The sequence below is a fragment of the Mastigoproctus giganteus genome, chromosome 6 (assembly GCF_048544385.1).
Source record: "Mastigoproctus giganteus isolate SK-2022 chromosome 6, ASM4854438v1, whole genome shotgun sequence".
NCBI classification, from domain to species: Eukaryota; Metazoa; Arthropoda; class Arachnida; order Uropygi; family Thelyphonidae; genus Mastigoproctus; species Mastigoproctus giganteus.
The window spans coordinates 151,606,879-151,629,743 of record NC_143580.1 but is presented as its reverse complement, the minus strand read 5'-3'; the positions used below and the strand labels follow the sequence as shown (position 1 = coordinate 151,629,743).

At 36.3% G+C, this 22,865-nt stretch overlaps 1 protein-coding gene across 1 annotated transcript in view; it reads right to left on the bottom strand.

Annotated features, from left to right (window-relative positions):
• LOC150084658 (uncharacterized) overlaps positions 1–22,865 on the bottom strand; it is a 350,037-nt gene that overhangs the window by 47,940 nt on the left and 279,232 nt on the right. Inside the window, exon 14 of the mRNA XM_090375393.1 lies at positions 13,263–13,404. Within this exon, the coding sequence (XP_090231519.1) occupies positions 13,263–13,404 (142 nt within the window). The remainder of the gene's footprint in view (positions 1–13,262; positions 13,405–22,865) is intronic.

The window sequence follows — 22,865 nt, the reverse complement described above, 5'->3', positions numbered from 1 at the left end:
CCATGAGACAATTTGGTTTCTGGAAAGGAAGGTCCTCTGAAGATGCCAGAAAGAAAATGGTGAACGGCACAAAATATAGTTTAGAAAAATATGTGATGGGAGTGTTTTTAGATTTTAAAGAATTATTTGACAGGATCTGGTGGGAGAGTGTCATGAGGAGACTTAGAATCATGGAATTACGAGGGCAATTATATAAAGTTATGAGAACTTACTTAAGTAACAGAAAAATAGTGAGAACAAAATATGACGAGATATATATATGCAGGTAACTAGGGGGTTTCCCCAGGACTCAATTGTGGGACTTTGTCTATAAAATATAGTAATCGATGAATTATTAAGTCAAGATTGGGGAGAGTCTGAAATAGTAGCCTATGCATATGATCTTGCTGTTTTAATTAGAGGCAATTCTAGAAAAGAGTTGGAAGAAAAGGCTACAAAAATAATGGATAGAATTTGTAAATGGACGGAGCAGAATAAGTTAGAATTATCTATGCCAAAGCCTTGCATGGTACCGCTGAAGGGGAAGCTGAGTATAAACAGAGCCCTGGTGGTCAAAACTCCTACCGGATTCCTGAATTATGCCCACGTGGTGAAATACTTGGGAGTAACGATGGATGAGAGACTAACATTTCTGCTCCACGTTAAATATATTAAAGAAAAGATTAGAATTTTATATTGAAAAATAAGAAGAACTGTGAGAGTAGAAAGGGGTGTGAAAGGAAGGTCTCTTAACTTGCTATATAACTGCATTTTTTGTGCCGATTATTACATATGCTGCTGGCATATGTAATAATCGGAGATGTAATAAAAACAGAGCATAGCTTAATTAAAAAACAACTAATATCAGCTCAGAGGCAAGCTCTTCTAGCAGTAACCTGAGCCTGCCGGACTGTTTCAAGTGTTGCTTTGCAGGTACTTTCAGGTAAAGAACCTGCAGATTTAATCGTAGGCACCTCCATAGCCAGGTGGGCAGAAGCAGCAGTGCGTAGCACACGCTTCTTGATTAGACCGGGGTTCGAGCCTGTGCCCACCAAATACAGAGGATGCGGAAAGGTCAGGAAATGACCACTGCATATCCCCGGAGCAATATGGCCTTAGTTGCAGATACTCCTAAAAACTAAATAATAATAATAATAATAATAATTTAATTGTAATAAGGAAATATCTTGAATATGCTATGGTCAGGAATTATCCTATAGAAATAATGGGAACTCAATCATGCGCTATTGAAGGGAAAGATATAGTAATATAAAAGAAATACGAAAGAAAAGATTTAAAAACAGAAAGAAGAATTAGTAAGGAATTAGAGTATAAATGGCAGGAGTGATGGAACAGTTCTGAGCAGGGGAGGGTTACCTATGGATTTTTGCCTTGTGTAACTAACATGAAACAATGCAAAGAATGGCCGGATATGGGTTTGCATGAGACCATGGTGGTGACTGGTCATGGGCTAAGAGCTAGATTAAGTGAACTGGGATTAGTACCTTCTGGCTTATGTCTCTGTGAGGAATTGGAAACTTCAGAACACATACTGTGGCACTGTAGATATCAGATAGCCCGCAGGAAAATGTACGAAGAATTAGAAGTGCAGTTTTTGCAGTCATGCAAAATATTCACTCCTATAGAATTTTTAAGATCTTTGTGAAAGAAGTTTTTGAAAAAGGAAGGCTTATTATGGCAGGATCAGAAAATCAATGTAAATATGTGAATATCATGATTTTGTAAAATATTCACAAAGTATTCACTCCTATAGAATTTTTAAGATCTTTGTGAAAGAAGTTTTTGAAAAAGGAAGGCTTATTATGGTGGGATCAGAAAATGAATGTAAATATGTGAATATCATGATTTTGTAAAATATGTGGTTTATACAGTGTGTATTTCTTATGAAAAATTGTAATATATAAGTAAGTGTATTTATTATATAAAGTGCACTTATTTTTATGGAAATATGGTACGGAATTTAAATAATACAGTTTTAATTAATTTATCTTGAATTTTAAGTTTTAGTTTCATAAATGAATATATATTCTTTTAAGAGATTGTAAATATGTATGGATTGAAAAAAGGTAGGCCCTCGATTTAATGGACAAAAAATTTCTGTCCTAAAGGAAAAATTTAGAACCTATTTATATCTGATAGTGTCGCACATCAGACAGCACCCGTCTGATGTTCTGAAAATTCCTTCTAATGAAATAAAGGCTATTTTACTGCTAAAGAATACACCTGCTCACCCTAATGCTGAGGAGTTAGTTAGCAGGTATGGGAGAATTAAATGTGTTTCCACTGATACAGCCGATGGATCAGGGTGTAATCGTTGCTTATAAGAGGTAGTATAAGAATTTTTGGAAGAGGTGATGATAGTTTTGGAAGATGCAGAAGAAGATACAAGAGGCACCAGGACACTGCAAAATTTACATGCATACAACATCAGATCTGCTATCTTCAACTTAGCAGCTGCGTGGAAAGATATGAAGATTACTACCTTAGTCAATGATTGCAAGAAGTTGTTGTATGACGTAGAATCTGAAATGGTCTTTGAGGGAATGGAGGTGCCTAATTTTCAGGACACTCTCCTGAGGGGCAGCAACAAAAATACAACTGAGAATGATGTGGAACAGTGGCTAGAAAATGATGAAGATGATCCAGGCTATCAAATTTTTTCTGAGGATTATTGAAAATGTTCTTCATGGAGAGCAATAAGACGATGATGACAAAGATGAAGAATCAGTTGCACCTCATCCTAAATTGTCTGTTTAAGACAACATATGGATGACATACATTATATTGAATCATCCTCAGACCCTGATGTGCTTCCTTATGAACATTTTAGAGAATTTCGATCTACAGTAATAAGGAAGCAGCACCAAGGTGTAATGCAACTGGACCTGTTTCACCACAACTCTCTACCAGCAAGGAATTAACAACTCTCACTCCATATAACAGTTATTTCTGACTCTGAAAGTTGCAATTCTTTCAATTAAGTTAATATTAATATTGAATATTTTGTATCTTTTTTTAACATTTCTTGTACGATTTTTATTCAATGGAGTTTAAGAATTTTAAAGTACACTAGTGTTCAAAGAAAGTGCATCGCCTAGGAATTTCACATTTCTAACTCTTTTTGGCAATGATATGTTACATTAAAGACTAGCATCACAATAAAAATATAAACATAATAGTTAAGGTAAAGCTAAGTAATATTTGACAGGTGCTCTCAAAATATTCCAAAATGAGCATTTACAACCTCTATACAACAGTTTTGGTAAACATGACAATTATGGCTGTAATGTTATCAGAAGCCCTCAGTTTATCATTTTAAATGGAAAACAAAATGAAAAGTTCACCAGGTGCAAACTAATATTTAGTTGAACTGCCTCTGGCCATGATGACAGCAGCACACCATCGAGGCATTGACAATATCAATTTCTGAAGATAATCAACTGATAGTTTGTGGTTCCAAACACGAATTATGGCTTCCAGAAGTTCACAAAGGGTCTTTGGTTTCTTTCTGGCAACTGCAGAATCCACACGATGCCAACAGTTCTCTATAGGTTTCAGGTCCGGGCTGTTTCTTGGCCAACTAAGAGTTGTAATGAACCATTCTTCCAACCATTTTTTCATCTGTAACAAATGTAAACACATTAGTGTTGAACCTCTAATGCACAAATGAAGCTAAAGTAACTACAGAAGTGCCTGCTTACACTTTTCGCTCGAAGGAGCAGAAAAGTGTAAGACAAGAGAAGAAGGAGACAAGGAGCAGAGTCGTCCTGAAAGATGCAGTTACTTGGCAGGTTGAAATGGATACCTGGCTTTTAATGGTTGGCAGCAATTTGCTTTCCTATATAGCCAGGTATCCATTGGCATTTACAGAACCTTTTATAAACTGCAGGTAACCTACTTTGCGATACGAAATGCACCCCCATATCATTTGGCTGGTAGGGAATTTCACTGTAGAAACCATACAGTCTGGATAGTATCCTTCACCATGTCTACGGCGAATCGTTTGTCTCCCATCAGAGCCATGCAGGTTGAATTTCTTCTCATACAAGAAAATAACCGACTTCCACTGCTCGGGGGTGGGTCCATTTGACATGCTCCTTACACCAAATTAATTGGGCTTTTTTAATTTTTTGTGTGGGGAGGGGCTTCACCTTAGGACGATGGGGTGCAAGTCCATTTTTGAAGAGGCGTCTTCTCACTGTTACTGGACGTGCTACCACTCCTGTATGTTCTTCCCATTCTCTTTTCAGCTCAGACGAAGAAGGTTTACAGTTTTTAAGGCATAAGCGCTTCAAAACGTGGTCCTCTGTGACCGGTTCCTTTTTTCGTATCAGCAGAACCAGTATTCTTGAGTTTGGAAAGAAATCTACTCACTGTCGACTGATTACAGGACACTCTATAGGCAATAAGACAGGAAGAACATCCTTCCTCATGTAAAGCAACAATAGCATTCTTTCTTTGTGGCGTCAACTGCACGTAACTTGCCATCCTGACACAAGCAAGGAATGACTGCAACTCTTGCAGAGCGTGCTTATATAGCTGAAAGTAAGAGCTGGTGCAATATTATGTCATCACTTATGCATGTCAACCTTATCTGATGCAATCTGTATGAAATATTGCCATATACTTATGTTATTCGGACGATAATTACAATTTTAAGAGGTGATGCACTTTCTTTGAACACCAGTGAATTTTTCCCCTCTGTAATATGGATTTAAATGAAAAAACTAATGCTCACATTGAAAACAACTTTGTGTGGTGGAAACACTCCATAGTTTTTGACGTGTTTAATTAAAGTAAAGTTTAGTTCCTGTCGTAAATTAATTTTTATATTTTTAACAGATGTTTTAGTGGCATGTATAAATTACTCAATATACATTATAATATTTTATTCATACTTATACATTATAATAACATTTTAATACATCCTGTACAATGTAAGTTCGTTATTAATATATGTTTTTAAAATACATTCGATTTAACGGACTTTCAGCAAAAGCAGGCACCCCTTCCTCCAATTAGTCTGTTAAATCGAGGGCCTACTGTATGATTATAAATATGTAAATATCATATAAATAAGTTGTATATACATTTTGTATAGGTATATATAAATGTTTATATGGTTTTACTTAATTTATTTTGAAGATTTACATTATAGGTGTATAGGTTTACAATTAAATGTATTCTTTTAGAAGATTGTGAATAAGTATATATGATTGTCTTATTATATAGTGCACACGATGCTTTATGGGACGATTGTATAGAATTTATATAATATTTGTTTAAGAGTTTATTTATTTATTTATTATTATTATAATATTTTTTGAAGATGAAATTTTGAACATGATAGCCTTACCTGAATGTTGTACATATGGCTTATTGGGCCGTGTAAACGATTTTTCTTGTTTATCTTTGTGTATATATATTTATCTCTTATTATGTATATTTATAAATAAGGACTGTAATGTGGATGAGCCAAAGGCTCAGATAGCATTGTGCTACAAGAGGTAAGGATATAAATTGAATTGAATTGAATGCATCCTATTATGCAGGCTGTCATTTTACAACGTGACGAGAGAGGCGGTGACCTAACAACTTTCCTAATATGCCTTGCAACAACAACAACACTAAGTCTGGTAGTTAATGTCCTCTTCCGTTATTCCTTTCCCCCCTCCCTACTTTCTTATTTGGCTAGGTGCAGCCCACAGCTGGGTATTTATATCCATGTGCAAGGCTACATTTCTGTATTAAAGGTGACCTGCTCTCGTAGGCTTCAATAAGTTCACAAAGAGGCTCTTTGCCTCAAAAGCTACTTGCCCGTTTGCTTGATTTTATGTAGTAGTAGTAGCATGTGATGCAAGAAAGCAAGTGTATGAGCTTATGCAGCATCAGCCAAAAAAAAAAAAAAAAAAAATCACACCATTGCCTCCAAATGCCTGTCCAGTTCCTCCTTAAATTTATTCAACCTATCAACTTCCACAGCGACAGATGGAAGTTTCTTCCAGCAATTAACCACCCGCTGGCTAAAGGCAAATTTCCACACATGTATTCTACATCTGTCTTTTCTTAATTTGAATTTATGCCCCCTTAGGTTCGTAATCTGAACAAGTGGAAGGATCCCATCAGAATTCAGCGTGCTCAACCCATTCAAGGCCTTATATACCTCAATCAGATCACCGCGCAGGTGCCTAGTTTCCAGCCACTGCAATTTGCAGAACTTAAGCCTCTCTTGGTAAGAGGATCCCTTCATTCCCCTCACCAATCTTGTTGCCCTTCTCTGTACACGCTCAAGTAAATCTACATCCTTCCTAAAATGAGGCCTCCAGACCTGTACACAGTACTCAAGGCGTGGCCTGACCATTGCCTTATACAGAGGGATAATCACCTCCTTTTCCCTGCTGGCAAAATTCCTATATATCATTGACAAAACCCCATGACCTGCCCTGGCAGCCTGTCTGCATTGCTCAGAAAACTTCATATCTGACTGCACAATTACCCCCAGGTCTTTTTCATTTTCTACCACCTTAAGGGTAGTACCACACAGTTGGTACGTTTCTCTGGGGTTACTTCTACCTATATGCAGTACTTTGCATTTGTCAAGGTTAAATTTCAGTTGCCACTTCTTAGCCCATCTGCCCAAATTATCTAGATCCTGTTTCAGTAGCACACTGCCATTACTGTCATTAACAACCCTGCCAACCTTTGTATCATCTGCAAACTTCGACATTAAGCCTGATATACCTTCATCAATATCATTGATAAATATACAAAACAACAGTGGACCTAACACCGAACCCTGTGGGACTCCACTAATAACATTAGTCCACGAAGAGCAGCACCCATTGATTACCACCCTCTGTCTTCATCCACTTAACCATCCTTTTATCCATTGTAGCAACTTACCCTTAATACCATTCTGCTCCAATTTGTACAATAGTCTTACATGCGCAACAGTGTCAAAAGCTTTCCTGAAATCCAAATGTATGATATCAAAATTATTTTTTGCATCCAGTTCCTTTGTAACCACATCATAATATCCTATCAAATTTGTCAGACAAGACTTTCCCTTAACAAACCCATGCTGTGTCTGAATTATTGCTGCAGTCTTGTGTAGATGATCCTGCAATGCATCTTTAACCAGTGACTCCATTATTTTACCACCCGGAACAGAAGTTAAACTAACTGGTCTGTAATTACTTGTGTCACCCTTCGATCCCCCTTTTGTCAATTGGGGATACATTTGCACGTCTCCAGTCCGTGGGAACCTCCCCTGAGTCCAAGGATGCTCTCATAATTATGGCTAATAATTTTAGTGTGATTAGTTCATTAGATAACCATTTAGGCCTAAACCTTGAACAATATTTCTTAATAGGTATGAAACTTTTAGTAGCTTCCATGATTAATTCCTTGAACGCTTCCCACTTAGAATTTTCTGTTGGTAACATCGTCAGTTGATCCCACTGTACGGAATTTAAAAACTGTCGGAGAGCACTGTACTCGCCTTTACGGGAGCAAAAACCTTTTCCTATACCCCTGATGGTAATTAAACCTTTAAGTAAATCCCACATCAGTACACTGTGATCACTGCCACCTAGTGGTTCCTTTATCTGCAAATTCTTAATACACGAATGATCACTGCTGATAACCAGATCAAGTGTATTACTTTCTCTGGTTGCCTCTCGAACATGCTGCTGCAGAAAACAATCATCCAATAAATCCACAAAAGTCTGACTAGTGTGTGAGTGACCAACCCACAAGTTCCAGTCAATGTCTGGGAAGTTAAAATCCCCCATTATAAGACATTCTGATTTACTAGCCCACTCTATTTCTCTGTACAATTGTTCATTGTACTCATTCGAGTCATTAGGCCTATAACACACTCCTACTCTTATTTTTGCTTTCGCAGTGCTTATGTCATGCCAAACTGACTCAACAGTGCACTGTTCATCTATATCAACTGGATGCACTTCTTTTGATTTTATGTTTTTCTTAATTAACAGCATAACACCACCTCCCTTTCTATCCTGTCTATGTTTTTAATCTAACTTTGTAATTTTAATGTCTTTAATTAATTTGCCTTAATTTTATTTTTTTAGCAGTCTATATTTAATATTTTTAATAATTAACGTTTTTAATACTTAATATTTTTAATAGTTTAATATTTAATTATATATTTTTGTTTCAATAAACCTTTTTTATTTAAATTTTTATCAGTTGTTGGCTGAGGCAATATTATTTTAGTATGTTTAACCTCCAGGGGCTCACATCTAGTGAGTATGGGCTTGGCACACCGAGGGTCCTGAGCTGGATATCATCATTCTTCTTTTTCTTGATGATTCCCTCCTCTCTCTCTCTCTGGGTAATTCAAAATTTTTTTTTTTTTTCGGCTGGTGCAGCATAAGCCTCAGGCTTCCTTGCACTCTATGGCTAATAATAATAATAATAATAATAATAATAATAACCTGAATGCTTGAGGCCATTTCTCTAGTATTGTCAGTTCCTCAACCCAGGACCACTGTACATCAATTCTTTCTTCTTTCATAATAGCATCTGGTAGACTCTCACAGTAGAAATGATAGAATTAATGCAACAAAACATCTATATCTTCATCTATTTCTTTATTTTTAATAACATCAAAAAAAGTAATGGTACCTTTTCAAAATTGGAAAACAATACATTACAAATTGATGAAATTTGTGCTACTTTGGCATTTATAAGAACATCATTTCAATGTCAACTTCTGCACCATGTAGTCACACGCAGCCATAAAGCACTTCCTCACCAAGCAAAAGAACAGTCTTCTCTTGTTGTATACAAGAGATTACTCTCAAAAACAATATAAATTCTAGTTTAGTCTGGTATGGTAATCAATTGCCAAAATGGAATTGGAATATTTCAAAACCGTTTGTAAAGTAAATCTGCATGTAACATTCTTCAACATATCTAGGAATAATGACCTCAGTACATGGATGTGAGGTATGTTGGATTGATGAGCTATGTTTGGATTTTCAAATGTTGGCATAACACAACATTTAAAAGAAACAAGAAATTGCTTTATTCAAGCCAAACATGAACAGACCTTCTGCATGAGTGAGAATAACATGTCTAGAATTATCAACTTCCTTGGCCTGTTTACGATTGCTTTCACCAGAATTTTGTGATTCAGAAATTCTTTTTCTTGGGGAGTTCATTAATTTCTGTTTTTTCAAATCTTTTGGATATGAACTGGATTTGGATACAAGTCAGTGGCATACTGGTAGTGACTATTTGTTGTACTTTTCAATTTGGCAACTCTGAAACGTGCTCATATGGCTTTCTTACCACTTCTTTAAATATAATTATCAAAGGTTTCTATTGTTCTACCAGTGTAGTTTGACATTTAACAAGAGATAGCCAATGTATACATTCATACTTCATATTCTTTATTTCAGTGGCATCATCAATGGTTAAAACTGTTTAAATCTAGCTTTCCTTTTAGCGCTTCTCTCTCTTTCGATAGTAGTAAATGTTCCCCGAAATAGACATCCATTTTCAATGGAAGGCATGTAGATCCCTTTTCAGCACACAAATTACTAAGATGACAAAGACACCATATTATCACCAAGTGTTCAATTTCCTCTTTTAACACCCTTGATAATCCAGTTTTGAAGATATTCCACATGTTTTCAGGTGATGTCCAATGATGTACCCTACAGGGTTACCTTTGAATGCTAGTACTGAGAGCAAGCTGATTTCGATCTGAGGGGTTTTTGATGTGAAAACAGCTTTGGCAGGGCCTACTAAATTTCAGACTGATGTAAAACCAATTTGCTGTGAAAATGCAATGTGGAAATTACATAAATTATGCCACTTCCTAATATGGAGCCCGTTATTTTGTAACTTGTACAATAGCTGAAGCACGTGCGGCTAGCCGATTTCACTGGCATTCACAGCCAAGAACAGAGTAGGTTTACCTAGCTGTCTAATCATAGTGAATAGATTGCACTTACGATGAGCCCAGCAGTAGGTCGAGTCTGGAATTGTCCTTAGTTTAGTATCTTTACCTATGTATTTGAAAGCCACCATCAAAGACGTTCGCAATCTCATTATCTTCATTGCTATATAAAGGAAGGAGATAATATGGAGTAATACTACGTTAGTCAGATCATCCGAGCTCGCTTGTTGCCACCATGAATGGAATCACATGTAAATTTGCAGTGAATGTTCCGAATTGTCCAAGATATATGCTGCGAAAGGCCAGTTCCTCTGTGTGCTCATCACACAGTATAAGCTTTGTGGCATGTTAGTTTCTCCTGGGGCGATTCTAAGATATTTATCGCTGCTCCACAACAATGTTTGCTGTTGAGTGATGAGACTTTCCTTGATTGGAACTGCTTCACTTATGTCATCTTTAGCCAAATTAATTTCCGTGTGACTGTCACAAAGAATGACTGATCTATCATGATTTGATACAATCGGTAGAGAGGCATGTTGACCAAATACTGAAGGCATGCTTTAACCACTCGCCTTCTTACTAATCTGATCAAATAGCTGGACTTGTGTATTTTCTTGCATTTTATATGCATGGTTATACAATTATTGTCATCAATCTTCCTTGGCAAGTGATGGACCATTGCATTGACTGAAATGGGCACATGGATTATTTGACCCAGAATGCTGTATTGTCCGTATGCGTGCCTCAGGTGCCTTATCTGCATGAACGGTAAGTGACAAGAAATGATCCTCTCTGTGACTAAATCCAACTTCGGTAAATGCAATGGAATTTCTTGGTAGACAAAGTCCAACTTAGACAGCTCTGGAATGGTGTTGTTCTTAAGTGATCCTCTGCAGCTATTACACACAAGGATCCCATTGACAACAACAACAACAGGAAAAGGTGCATCTTTAGCAGCTAGTTTCTTTGTATCGTTTTCGGGATCATCTATGTAATATATAGAAATATGTAATATATGTAATATATATCGTTTTCAGGATCTTCTATATATGTAATATATAGAACAGAAATCATTTTTCATAATAAATCTCTTTTCAAACTCTCGATGCGCATTCTTATGTAAAGAGTAGCCGGCGTAAGGAAAAGGAGCATGATCATTTAAACTCGTCTGCTCCACAACTGAGAAATGTTCCTTTGTACATAATTAATACTCATTTCGGGCACATCATTGTTAGATGGAGTGACATGATGGTTGAAGGCACTGCTAAATCCAACGACTGATTTTCTGTTTGTCTTTTACTCAATCTCAATAGTCTTTGTCATTCTCACACACTCATTGCTACTTCTGTCTTTATTTTCTTAGGCTGGCTTGCTCGATACTCTCGACATCGCTCTGCATTTGACTCAGGCATCATTGAACACTCAACTACAGCAGTGTGGCATTCAGTCCCTTTCACTAATAAGAAAATTATTGTTGTGAAAACATCTATAGCGGCACCTAACAATGGAACGTAATGAAAATGCAGATTGCAACAATACAAATACTTGTATGACTGTGATGTCACTATTCAACAAATGGCTACAATAAAATGGGTAATTAGGCTATTAGTTTGGATCTTCCAAACATTGATTTGGTTGAGTAAGTAGCAGGCATGAGCATAAAACATTACATCATTCATACTAAAGTATGATGCTAATGTTGATCTGGTAGAGTAAGTAGCGGGCATTAGCATAAACATTCACATTATTCATAACTTCGGTTCTAGCTGTTCGATTTTAAAATGGTTCAAGTTTCCGTCAAAGATGTTTTCACGTAAAACATCTTTCATGCGTACAGGGTACACACGCGGTTTTTTTTTTTATTACAAAAGGGCACCACAACGGAATATAGCATAGAATCGCTTTGATTACTGTCACCTTCAGTAATATGCATCAAAAATGGCCCATTTTTTAGAGCCATCACAACCTTTTCTTTCCCTATCTGTGCAATTTCACTAGCAATACCATTTGTTTTTTGTTCTTCCAAAAGTGTTTTTTTAAATTTCACTATTGGGAAACATGTTTCTGAACACCATGCTTGCATAATCAGCACAACTGAGAGAAAGATTACGTTCTGTAATAAAATATGTCAATAAACATATGGCATGTAGAACACAACATCTATTTTTAACATGAAACAATATTAATTTTTGCATTTCTTTCTGTGTATGTTTATTTATTTGCCAAAAAAAAAAAAAAAAAAAAAAAACCACTACCACAGCAAACCAGATAGCCAAGTTGTTAATGAAAACAGGCATTTGTTAACAAAATTTGCATATATATTTTTAAAATTTCAATATTAACATAGTTTTCTTTTTGTGAAAATCAAAAGATGAACTAAATATAGAGTTTACACAAAATCATGGAGAAACCTTTTCTCAGCGACTAGAGTAAAAAAAAAAAAAAAAAAAAGGGCCAATTACCATCATAAACCTGGACAGCTGGCAGCTATAACACAAAAAAATTCAAATTATTATACTAGGGCCACCCATTATTTCTAATATATATCCATATATGTATTTTGTCTGTAAATTGCGTATGTTCTCTGGTTGATTTGCCTGTTTTGCTGGACGAAAAACCTTGCTATCTATGCCTCAGACCAACTAACTCAGCCATGGAGTGAAAAAAGCCCATTAAACTTCCTCGCATCATCGACGGGATTCGAACCCAGGCCATTTCCACCTGGTGTGGGGAGTACGGTGACGATACCACTGTGCTACCTGTGCAGACAGCTCAGCGTAACATATGCACCAGAAAGGAAAGGTGCAAGTCCAAAGCAGCACCATACAGGCTCACCTCAGCCAAAGAAATTCCTTACTTAACATCAGCTGAGAAAGTGTTACTGTATTTTGCATCTTTAAGGAGGTATGCTTCTGAACCATTTAAAGCCTGCAATTTGAAAAGAACATCTGTAATTCTAAGTTAAACTTTGAATTGAGACTAGAGATGGCAACGCTTACAAGAATATTTCTAATGTGCTTTTAACATTTGAAAAATGACTGAAAAATGTATATATGTCCTCTACCATGCTGACTAAAGAAGATTGTATATACACATATTCTAGAAAAGATTAACAAATCAAGTTTTTATTTATTTATTATTAATTTTATTTATTTATAGAAGTAGGCTGTAATATTAATAATTTAAAAATAAAGTATGATTCTCTAACATAACCTTTGGGGCACAGTTTTATTATACAGACTTACTAGTGATATATAAAAATAAAACAAAATATAATTTAAGTAAGAATTTTTTTTTTTTTTTTAAGCATACTTAAAAACTGACTGACCTGCTTGCAAAGTGTTTCCAGTAAACACACATGATGTGTATAATGCTTGTAGCTAATGGCATTTTTGATAAGAGGAAGAAATGGTGGGATTTTCTGAACCATATCTGTCACTAATGCTAATTCAGCAACCAGATGTATGCACCTGTAATGAATTCAATGATCATATAAGATTATCTTAGTAGCCATAGCTTGTTTTTGTTTTTTTTTTTTTTTTTTAGGAGCATTAGCAACTAAGGCCATATTGCTCCGGGATATGCGGTGGTCATTCCTTGACCTTTCCGCATCCTCCGTATTTGGTGGTGACGGGCTCGAACCCCGGTCTAATCAAGAAGCGCGTGCTACGAGTAGCCATAGCTAATGTTAATGGTGACTGATATATAAAATGGGCAGTAGCTATCCACTGTGGTTTAACTTTCTGTATATCTACTAAACTACAATAAAAATGTCTGATGTACAACAGATCAGCCATCAAATAATAATGCATTTCTCATTATAATATTTGGCCTAATGCTCATAACAGTTACTTGTTACTAATTTAAGAAAATGCAAATAGTGTTACATATATTTCCTACAATACAAAAAACAAAAGGGGTAATGAAAATATTTATTATTAAGGTATTACCTATTTCTTATTTCTGAATAGTTTTTCAATTTGAAATTGAAAAAAAAAAAAAAAGAAAAAAGAAAAAAAAAAACAAGACAATATAATGCTGCAATATATCACTTTGACACATTTTTTTAGTGCTCATGATACGAGCATTGTTTGAATGTTAGCATTAATGTTGTTATTCATTTGCTTTATTTTCCTTGTTACAAATAAGAAATGAGAAAAATGTTCATGGCAATAAACCAGTTTAAGGTAATGCTTCCATTTCTAGGGTTCTGTGTTTAGCAGAAATTTTAAATGTTTGTGAGGTAATCTCAAAAATCACAAATGCTGCTTTCATCTTTCTCACACTTTATTCAGAAACTGGATGTCATTTCATTTTCCAATTACTACTCAGCATTTTTTGTTGAACTTGAAAACATTTCCACTCAATTTATTATCTTCAAGTGCTACCCTCTTCTGCCAAGAACTACAGGTAATATGCCTGTTAATCTGAAACCTTTTCAAATTGTGAAACCCATTTTGCAAATGAGCGCCTACTCTTGATATTTTCAAGTAGTACTATTCCTGAATTGCTTCCAAGGATTGTTCTCATAACAGAGCTTAACCTTTCAGAAAATGAGCTACAGCATGTGTTTCAGAAGCTAGTGAACTGCTGTAAAAGGTGTATAGAATGTAAACCAATCTCCCAAGTGACTCAGACTCAGAGCAATGATCTCAGTCCGCATATTTTCGGAACAGCCCTCATAAATTTCTTGGAAAAAAAAAACCCAGTGCACTAGGATGTGTTAATAACTTTTTATTTGGAAAGAAAACCCAAACAGTTTATAATAAAGTCAACAGACTTCTACATGAGCCCCTGTCCAAATGATACTTGATTTCAGACCAGGTTTATTCCAACACACCTGCACTGATGATGGCAATCAGTGCAGATGTGATTATGTACACACATTGTGCAAGCAAAATATGCATACGTAATATGGCAATGTTAGACACATTGTTGGAATAAACCATGTCTGTCACATAGCCCAGAAGGAGAAATCTAATGGAGTTACGTTAGGCGAATGAGGAGGCCACTGTATTGGCTCACCATGCCTAATCCAACAGTCTGGAAACATGTCATTCAGAGCGGTGCACACCTGCAAGCTCAAATGAGACAGTGCTCCATCTTGCTGAAAGATTACAATGTGCTGTAGGTGTGCAATCTCAGGAAATGCTTATTGTTCCAGAATGTCTAGGTATGTGATTCATGTAACGGTATCCACCAAGAAGAAGAGGAATGGTCTGATAATCATGTTCTTCATAAGACCACACATTCAGTTTTGGGCTGTCAGGAATGTGCTCTTGGATAGAGCACAGTTTTTAAGAACCCCACATTTGAACACTGTGTCAGTTAACTTTAACCGAGATGTGAAATGTTGCCTCACTGGAAAAATAACGACTCAAAAAATTGTAGTTTTGGTCAATGTGATCAATAGTATGAATAGGGAAGTTTTGTGGCATTGGTTTGTGACTCAGCTTGATTTCTTGAATCATTCTGCAATTTATAGGCATACAAATGTAGCTGCTTGTGTATGACCCTGTGCAGAGTTTCATGGGGCATGTTCAATTTCCTTGATGCATGCCTGATTGAGTTCCATATGCTCGAATAAAGGCAGCATGTACCTCTTCGAGTCACTCTTCTGAAATGCTTTGATGATCTCCTCCATGTTGCTTCTGAACACTACTGGCATTCAAAAATGTCCTGTACCATCTCTGTATAGACTCTGGGTCAGGTGCATCTTTGTTGAACACATGTCTAAATTGCCTTTGAACTGTGAAAGCAGATTTGCTTTCTGAAAACCACACTGTCTTTGCATTATCTTGCACTAATGCCATTTGTACACAAATGGCAGCAGCACCACAGCCTCAGTCACAGCGCATTTCAAAACATCAACAATGAAACTTGACCATATTCCTTCTACTGGCTCCCACTACGTTGCCAAATGTACAACACATGAATTTTAACCAACTTTTAAAATCAAGAATGGTCAAAAGGAATACCCTGTAATACATGCAGGATAGGACATGATATTGCCAGGGTGATGTGTGTGTGTGTTTGATGTAAAGAGTGTGAGGATATTAGGCACCAACTCAGAATTGTTATGAGCTTTTATAATAATTGTTATGGGCTTGAAGAATAGGATGGATGCTCATGATGGATTTAAATTAGTTCCATCGAGTTCTTAGCTGCCCATCAGAACACCAGAGCTTGCACTTGGGCATCAGACAGCACAGTGCCAACCCCCAAGTCAGAATGTGCTGGACCCACGGGAGCTAGTTGTTGTTAGTGACTCTATTGTCTGGGAAATATATTTTTGCAAAAATGATAAGTGGAATAGGACCAGGGGTATGTCTGATAGGAAAAAAAGTTGATGATATTGTACAGCAGATATCTTTTAAGGGTACAAAAGGTGATACTGTTGTACACATTGGCACTAATGATATCAAGACTAGGAGATCTGCAGACTTACTTAACAGGTACAGGGCAATGTTGAAAAAAGTCACGAGTTAGGGTTAAATTTGATAGTGTCTGTCTGCAATTCTGCCCATATACTATAGGAGGGAGTATATGATGAGCGCTCTGTCAATTAGTTTTTCCCTAGAGAGATTGTGCAAGGCTCATGGGATAGAATTCTTTACAGCGTGGTCTGTTCTTGTTAACAGGAGAAACTGCTTCTACAGGGACAGGATACACTTAAATAGAAAGGGTATAAAAATATGTGCTGATGATGCTATTCAGGCAGTATTAGATGGGTCAGGAATTTGGGGGGGGACATAGACTAATAGATTAACAATAGCTGCAGAGAGAAGTAAAAGTGATTCTTGCACTGCTTCTATTGAAATGAGCAGCAGCCTGGAAGTTAAGGTGACAGCGATTTTAATGACTGTTGGGAGTCATCATGGAACAAGTAAATACACAGGATCTATTAGGATAAGCAAAAGTAATAATAGATGCATGTATACTTGTATATACATCAATCCTAGGAGCACAGAAAATAAATTTGATGAATTTGAAGTGCTGGTCAAAACATCAAATGCAGGCACTGTGATATCAGACACGTGGTGTTACTCAGATAAAAGGAATACAGAATTTGAATATAAGAAATACATTGTCTACAGAAAGGATATAGTATATAGAGTTCAATGTCAAACAGCCCCAGGTTCCCCCCACCCCTAACTGCATGTTTGTATACTGTGTCACAAGTATATTGTGTACAAACTCTGTAAAGGCCAGAGACAGTGTGACTTTTAGTGTTGGTCTGCGTAGTATAGCTTTGGGTTGTGTTGTTCTTGTGGTTTCTGTGGCCTTTGGTTTGACGTCAGCACAGGGAAAACAAAAATGAAAGCAAGAGTATGTTATAGGCTTAATGACTCCTATGATTACAATGAACTGTACAAAGAAATAGTGGGGCAGTAAATCAGAATGTCTTATAATGGGTGATTTTAACTTCCCAGATATTGACTGGAACTTGTGGGTTGATCACTCGCACACTAGCAAGATTTTTGTGGATTTATTGGTTGTCTGTTTTCTACAACAGCATACCATAGAGGCAACACAACGTAGTAATACACTTGATCTGATTATCAGCAGTGATTATTCATGCATTAAAAATCTGCAGATAAAAGAACCACTAGATAGCAGTGATTACTGTGTACTGATGTCTGATTTACTTAAAGATCTAACTACCATCAAGAGTAAGGGGAAGGGTTGTTGCTTTCATAAAGGTGATGAGTGGGACCAACTGATCCTGTTACCATCAGTAAATTCTAAATGGGAAGCATTCAAGGAATTAATCATGGAAGTTGCTAGGCTTTTCACACTGACTAAGAGGCGCCTCCGCAGCCAGGTGGGAAGGAGCAGCAGTGCGTAGCACACACGCTTCTTGATTAGACCGGGGTTCGAGCCCGTCACCACCAAATACGGAGGATGCGGAAAGGTCAGGGAATGACCACCGCATATTCCCGGAGCAATATGGCCTTAGTTGCTAATGCTCCTAAAAACCAAATAACAACAACACTGACTAAGAAATACTCTTCAAGGTATAGTCCTAAACAGATGTCAGGTGAACCAATGAGCCTCATGGCAGAGAAGAAAATGTATGGGATGCATATAAATTCTTCTCTGCCATGAGGCTCATAGATAAAATCAAGTCACAAAGAAGGTTTAGGTATGGAAAGGCAGATTATGAGAAATCTTTGGCACAGGAAGCAAAAAAAACTCAGCAAAGACTTCTTTATTCTACAGGGACAGGATACACTTAAATAGAAAGGGTACAAAAATATGTGCTGATGATGCTATTCAGGCAGTATTAGATGGATGGATTAACACTAGAATGAAGAGGATAAATCATATTGGTGCACTTGATACTGATGATTTGACTATTAATGATCCTGCTCAGGTCGTTGACAAACTGAATGAGTATTTTGGATCTACATTCATGTGCGAGGAATTCTTTAGGGAAGTGGAGCACAGAAGTTTATCAAACTCTAACAGCTAAATGATTTTGTTAAAGTTAAACATAAGAAAGGCACCAGGCGGATGGGTTCCATCCAGTTACATTAAGGGAGGCAGCAAACCCTTAGCCATAATTATGAGAGCATCCTTGAATTCAGGGGAAGTCCCTGCAGACTGGATATGTGCAGATGTATCTCCAATTCACAAAGGGGATCAAAGAGTGACAAGTAATTTTACAGACCTGTTAGTTTAACTTCTATTCCGGGGAAAATAATGGAGTAACCAGTTAAAGAAGTAATGCAGGACCATCTAGACAAGATGCAGTTATACTTCAGATGCAGCATGGGTTTGTTAAGGGAAAAATCTTGTCTGACCAATTTGATTGGATAATATGATGCAACCACAAAGGAACTGAATGCAAAAAATAATTTTGGTATCATATACTTGGATTTCAGGAAAGCATTTTATACTGTCGCACATAAAAGACTGCTGAACAAATTGGAAAAGTGTGGCTTTAAGGCAAGTTGATGCTATGGATAAAGGGATGGGCGAGTGGGAGAAGACAGAGTGGTAATCAATGGAGACTGTTCTTTATGGACTAATGTTATCAGTGGATTTCTCCAGGGCCCTTTGTTGTTTTCTACATTTATCAATGATACTGATGAAGGCATACCAGGCTTAATGTACAAATTTTCAGATGATACAAAGGTTAGCAGGGTGGTTAATACAGTAATGATGGTATGCTACTGCAACAGGATCGAGAAATGACAATTGAAGTTTAACATTTTCAAATGCGAGGTAATGTATATGGGTAGTACTTTGCATTTGTATGGTACTAAGCTGTTATCAGGGTAAGTGGAAAGTGGGATATTGTGCAATCATGAAGTTCTCTGAGCAGGCTGCCAGGTTAGCACATGGGGCTTTGTCAATGATACTGGAATTTTGCTAGAAAGAATAAAGAAGTGATTATTCCATTGTATAAGGCAGGGGTGGCCACCTTACTTTTTGTGATGCAATCTACTTTTTTTTTTTTTTTTTTTTCAAAATGTGCCATAATCTACCATCTCAAGAATTTCATTGCACATGGTTAAAAAGGTTTAAAATTAAATACAATTCAGAATTCTTATTTTAAATTCATACGTATTTAAAATTTTAATTTATGCAAAATTTGTGTCTTCATGTCATCTGCCAAGCTTTCATAATCGGGGATATACTGTGATAACGCCAACCGTAAAGGATCTTCTGTATGCAAGTCCGTAAGAGTAGAGCGATTCTTCGTCTTTGTTTGCTTCAAATATGAAAAGGTTGATTCACATAAATATGTGGAACCAAAACAGAAATTTAAAAGTTCACTGCATTTTTTTACATTTGGGTACTTTTCTCGGCAAACATATTTCCAAAACTCTTTTTCTGATGATCTGGCTTTTAGGAAGATATTGTTTCTCAATGTAATAATTTCAATTTCAAGTAATATTTTCTCCATGCGAAAAATCTCAGCCTTTTTTTTCTGCAATTTGTTGCGTATCTAAGTCGACATTAAATGGATAAGAAATATATTGAACAATGTCTTCAATTGTTTTAAAATCACTTAATCTGGTTTTAAAATCATCCACAACTTTCTCAATTTCAGAAACATATTTCCACTCTATAAAATTCAAAAACAGGATATTTTTGCAAATGATCTTGCATATTTGCAAAATGATCGGATTTTTTTTCCCTTTGAGATCCTTAGCCATTGCCAAAAATTGATATTTATATGCAGAAATACTACTAATCAGTGCATTTAAGTGCCTTTCTAAATTTCCTTTTTTTTGGGTATAGCTATGCAAGCATTTCAAATCAAACAACAGTATTTTTCTTTTATCATTACAAAGAAGTATTCTAGTTCCCAGTCTTGATGAAAATTATATGTTTTGCTCTTTTTTCCAGTATTAATTTTAAATCAAGGGTTATTAAATTAACGTATAAGTACTGTCCAGTTATTAATATTAAGTAAGCTTAATAAGAATTCAACACATACACATGCTCGCCACAATGTAACTGCATGCATTTTCAACAGATTTGTAATAAGCGTATGCAGTGGGGTGCATAATAATAATATTTAGATTTTTGACTAATCTATTTTTTATATATATTTAAAATTTGTCATGATCGACCGAAATTAAAACCGCAATCGACTTGTTGGCCACCCCTGGTATAAGGCAATGATCAAGCTACATCATGAGTACTACATACAGGTCTGGAGGCCTGCTTTTAGGAAGGTTGTAGAGCTGCTTGAACGAATACAGAGAAGGGCAACTACATTGATGAGGAGAACAAAGCAGTGCTCTTAACAAGAAAGACTTCAGTTCTGCAAATTGTGGCATCTGGAGACTAGGCACCTGTGAGGTGATCTGATTGAGGTATTTAAGGCTTTGAATGGATTGAGCATGTTCAGTGCTGATCGCATTCTTTCTCTTGCTCAGACTACATGAGAGGGCATAAATTCAAATTGAGGAAGGCCAGTTGCAGAATAGATGTGCAGAAATTTGCCTTTAGCCAGTGTGGTGAATTGTTGGAATAAACTTCCATCTGTTATTGTGGAAGTTGATAACTCAATTTCGAATAACAGAGCGTAATAAGTTGATAACTTCAATAAATGCAAATAAGAACTAGACAAATTGTCAAAACCCATTAATCAGGTATTAAGGTCTAAGCCATGAATGGTAATTCTTAGTATAAAAAGCCCACTATGTCACTGAATGTGCAGATGATTGTATTACAGTATAAAAGAGGTAATAACGAATTTTTTATGATTTTTTTGATTTCTTAAAGTTTTTTAAGATTTATTTCGCTATTTTTTTTTTTTTAATATGATTTGATTTGTGAAATAATTTCACCTTGGTTAACCACATCAAAATAAGAACAAATTAGTATTTAAAAGTAATTATGTATAAAGTTTCATTTTTAAAATTTTCAAAATTTCTTGAAGAAAACTCACTCCACAGAGCTGCTGCCCACAGTAAACTTATTGTATGGTGCTCAAACTCATAAAAGGACACACTTTGGAAAGGGTTAAATACAAACCTGAATGTTTAACAAACCATTAGGATGCACATTTTTTCCAATCTTTGCCTTCTTGTCCATGAGAATTAACTCATTTCAAATGTGTCTGAGAAGTGCATGAGGAATTACTTTATGGCATCAATTATGTTACTTGGTTGTCACTGGGATTTAGGCAAATCAACAACTATGACCATATTGCATCACTGTGTATTGTGTCTAAAAATTTTTCATGGATTGACTGCATGTTGTGCGGGTTAAAAAATGCAGAATAACTTATAGGAGAAGACCCTACTTTCTCTGCCCAAGATCAGCTAACTATTGCCTTGATTGCAGAGAATTTTATAAATTCTTCAGCTGTTGACACGCATCAAACTAAGATCTCTCTAAATAAGTAACAAGTGATGAAATTACCACACTGTCAAAGAGAACTCGAATTATTTCTTAAAGCTTTATCTTTAATATTTTCATCACAAAGGACAATTTTCTTTGTCACACACACGGGCACACATACCACAAAGATACTCAGTGTACTGAAACTAAACTACAGTAGTTTCAGTAACTGATATCAAGTATTACTTAATATTATTAGATAACAGTTGTGCTTACTGTTACCACTGCACAAAGAAAACATATCTTTTTTTCCAAAGTAGGAAATTTTTTCTGAAAGTAGTAGCAGCGTTTGAACCCAAACTGAAATTTATGAGGATGGATGTACCATGCAAATTCTTGAAGATTAAATTTCAAAGATCCTGGCTAAAAAGTTAATAATTGAGATGGGTTAGTAATAACAAGGATCAGATTTATCTCCATAACTTTTGAAAATAGGAAAAGTGCAAACATCTGAAAGCATTAAGATACTTGATCATTTTTTAAACAGAATGACTGGTAGCACATCAAGTTTTTCAGCAGTATGGTCTGACTCCGTAGCCGAGTGGGCAGGAGCGGGAGTGCTGTAGCACACGCTCTTTGAGTAGACGGGGGTTATGTATGGTAAGCCTCCGTAGTATGGTAAGCCTCAGCAGTATGGTAAGCCTCCGTAGCCGAGTGGGCAGGAGCGGGAGTGCAGTAGCACACGCTCTTTGAGTAGACCGGGGTTCAAGCCCCTGACTGCTGAATACGGTCGATCTGCCAACCCGCACTGGACCAGCGTGGCAGATTATGGTCCATTTCCCTCAGCATGAAAAGTTGAGGAGGCTTCCATCCTGCAGTGGGCTGATAATGGCTGCACTTTACTTTTTTTTTACTTTATGGTCTGACTTTAGAAATAACAGTTAAACAGTTAAAGTTAAGAAAACTGTTGGATTGAAGTAAAAAAATAAATTCACACAATCCTGAATGTTCACTACTGACCGAGAAGTGTTCAGAACCAGTGTTACAATTGAGGGAAGAAGCTGAGAAAACTTGTGCAAAAAAGATTTGCCTTTTTGGTAGGTGAAGAATAGCAAGAATAAAA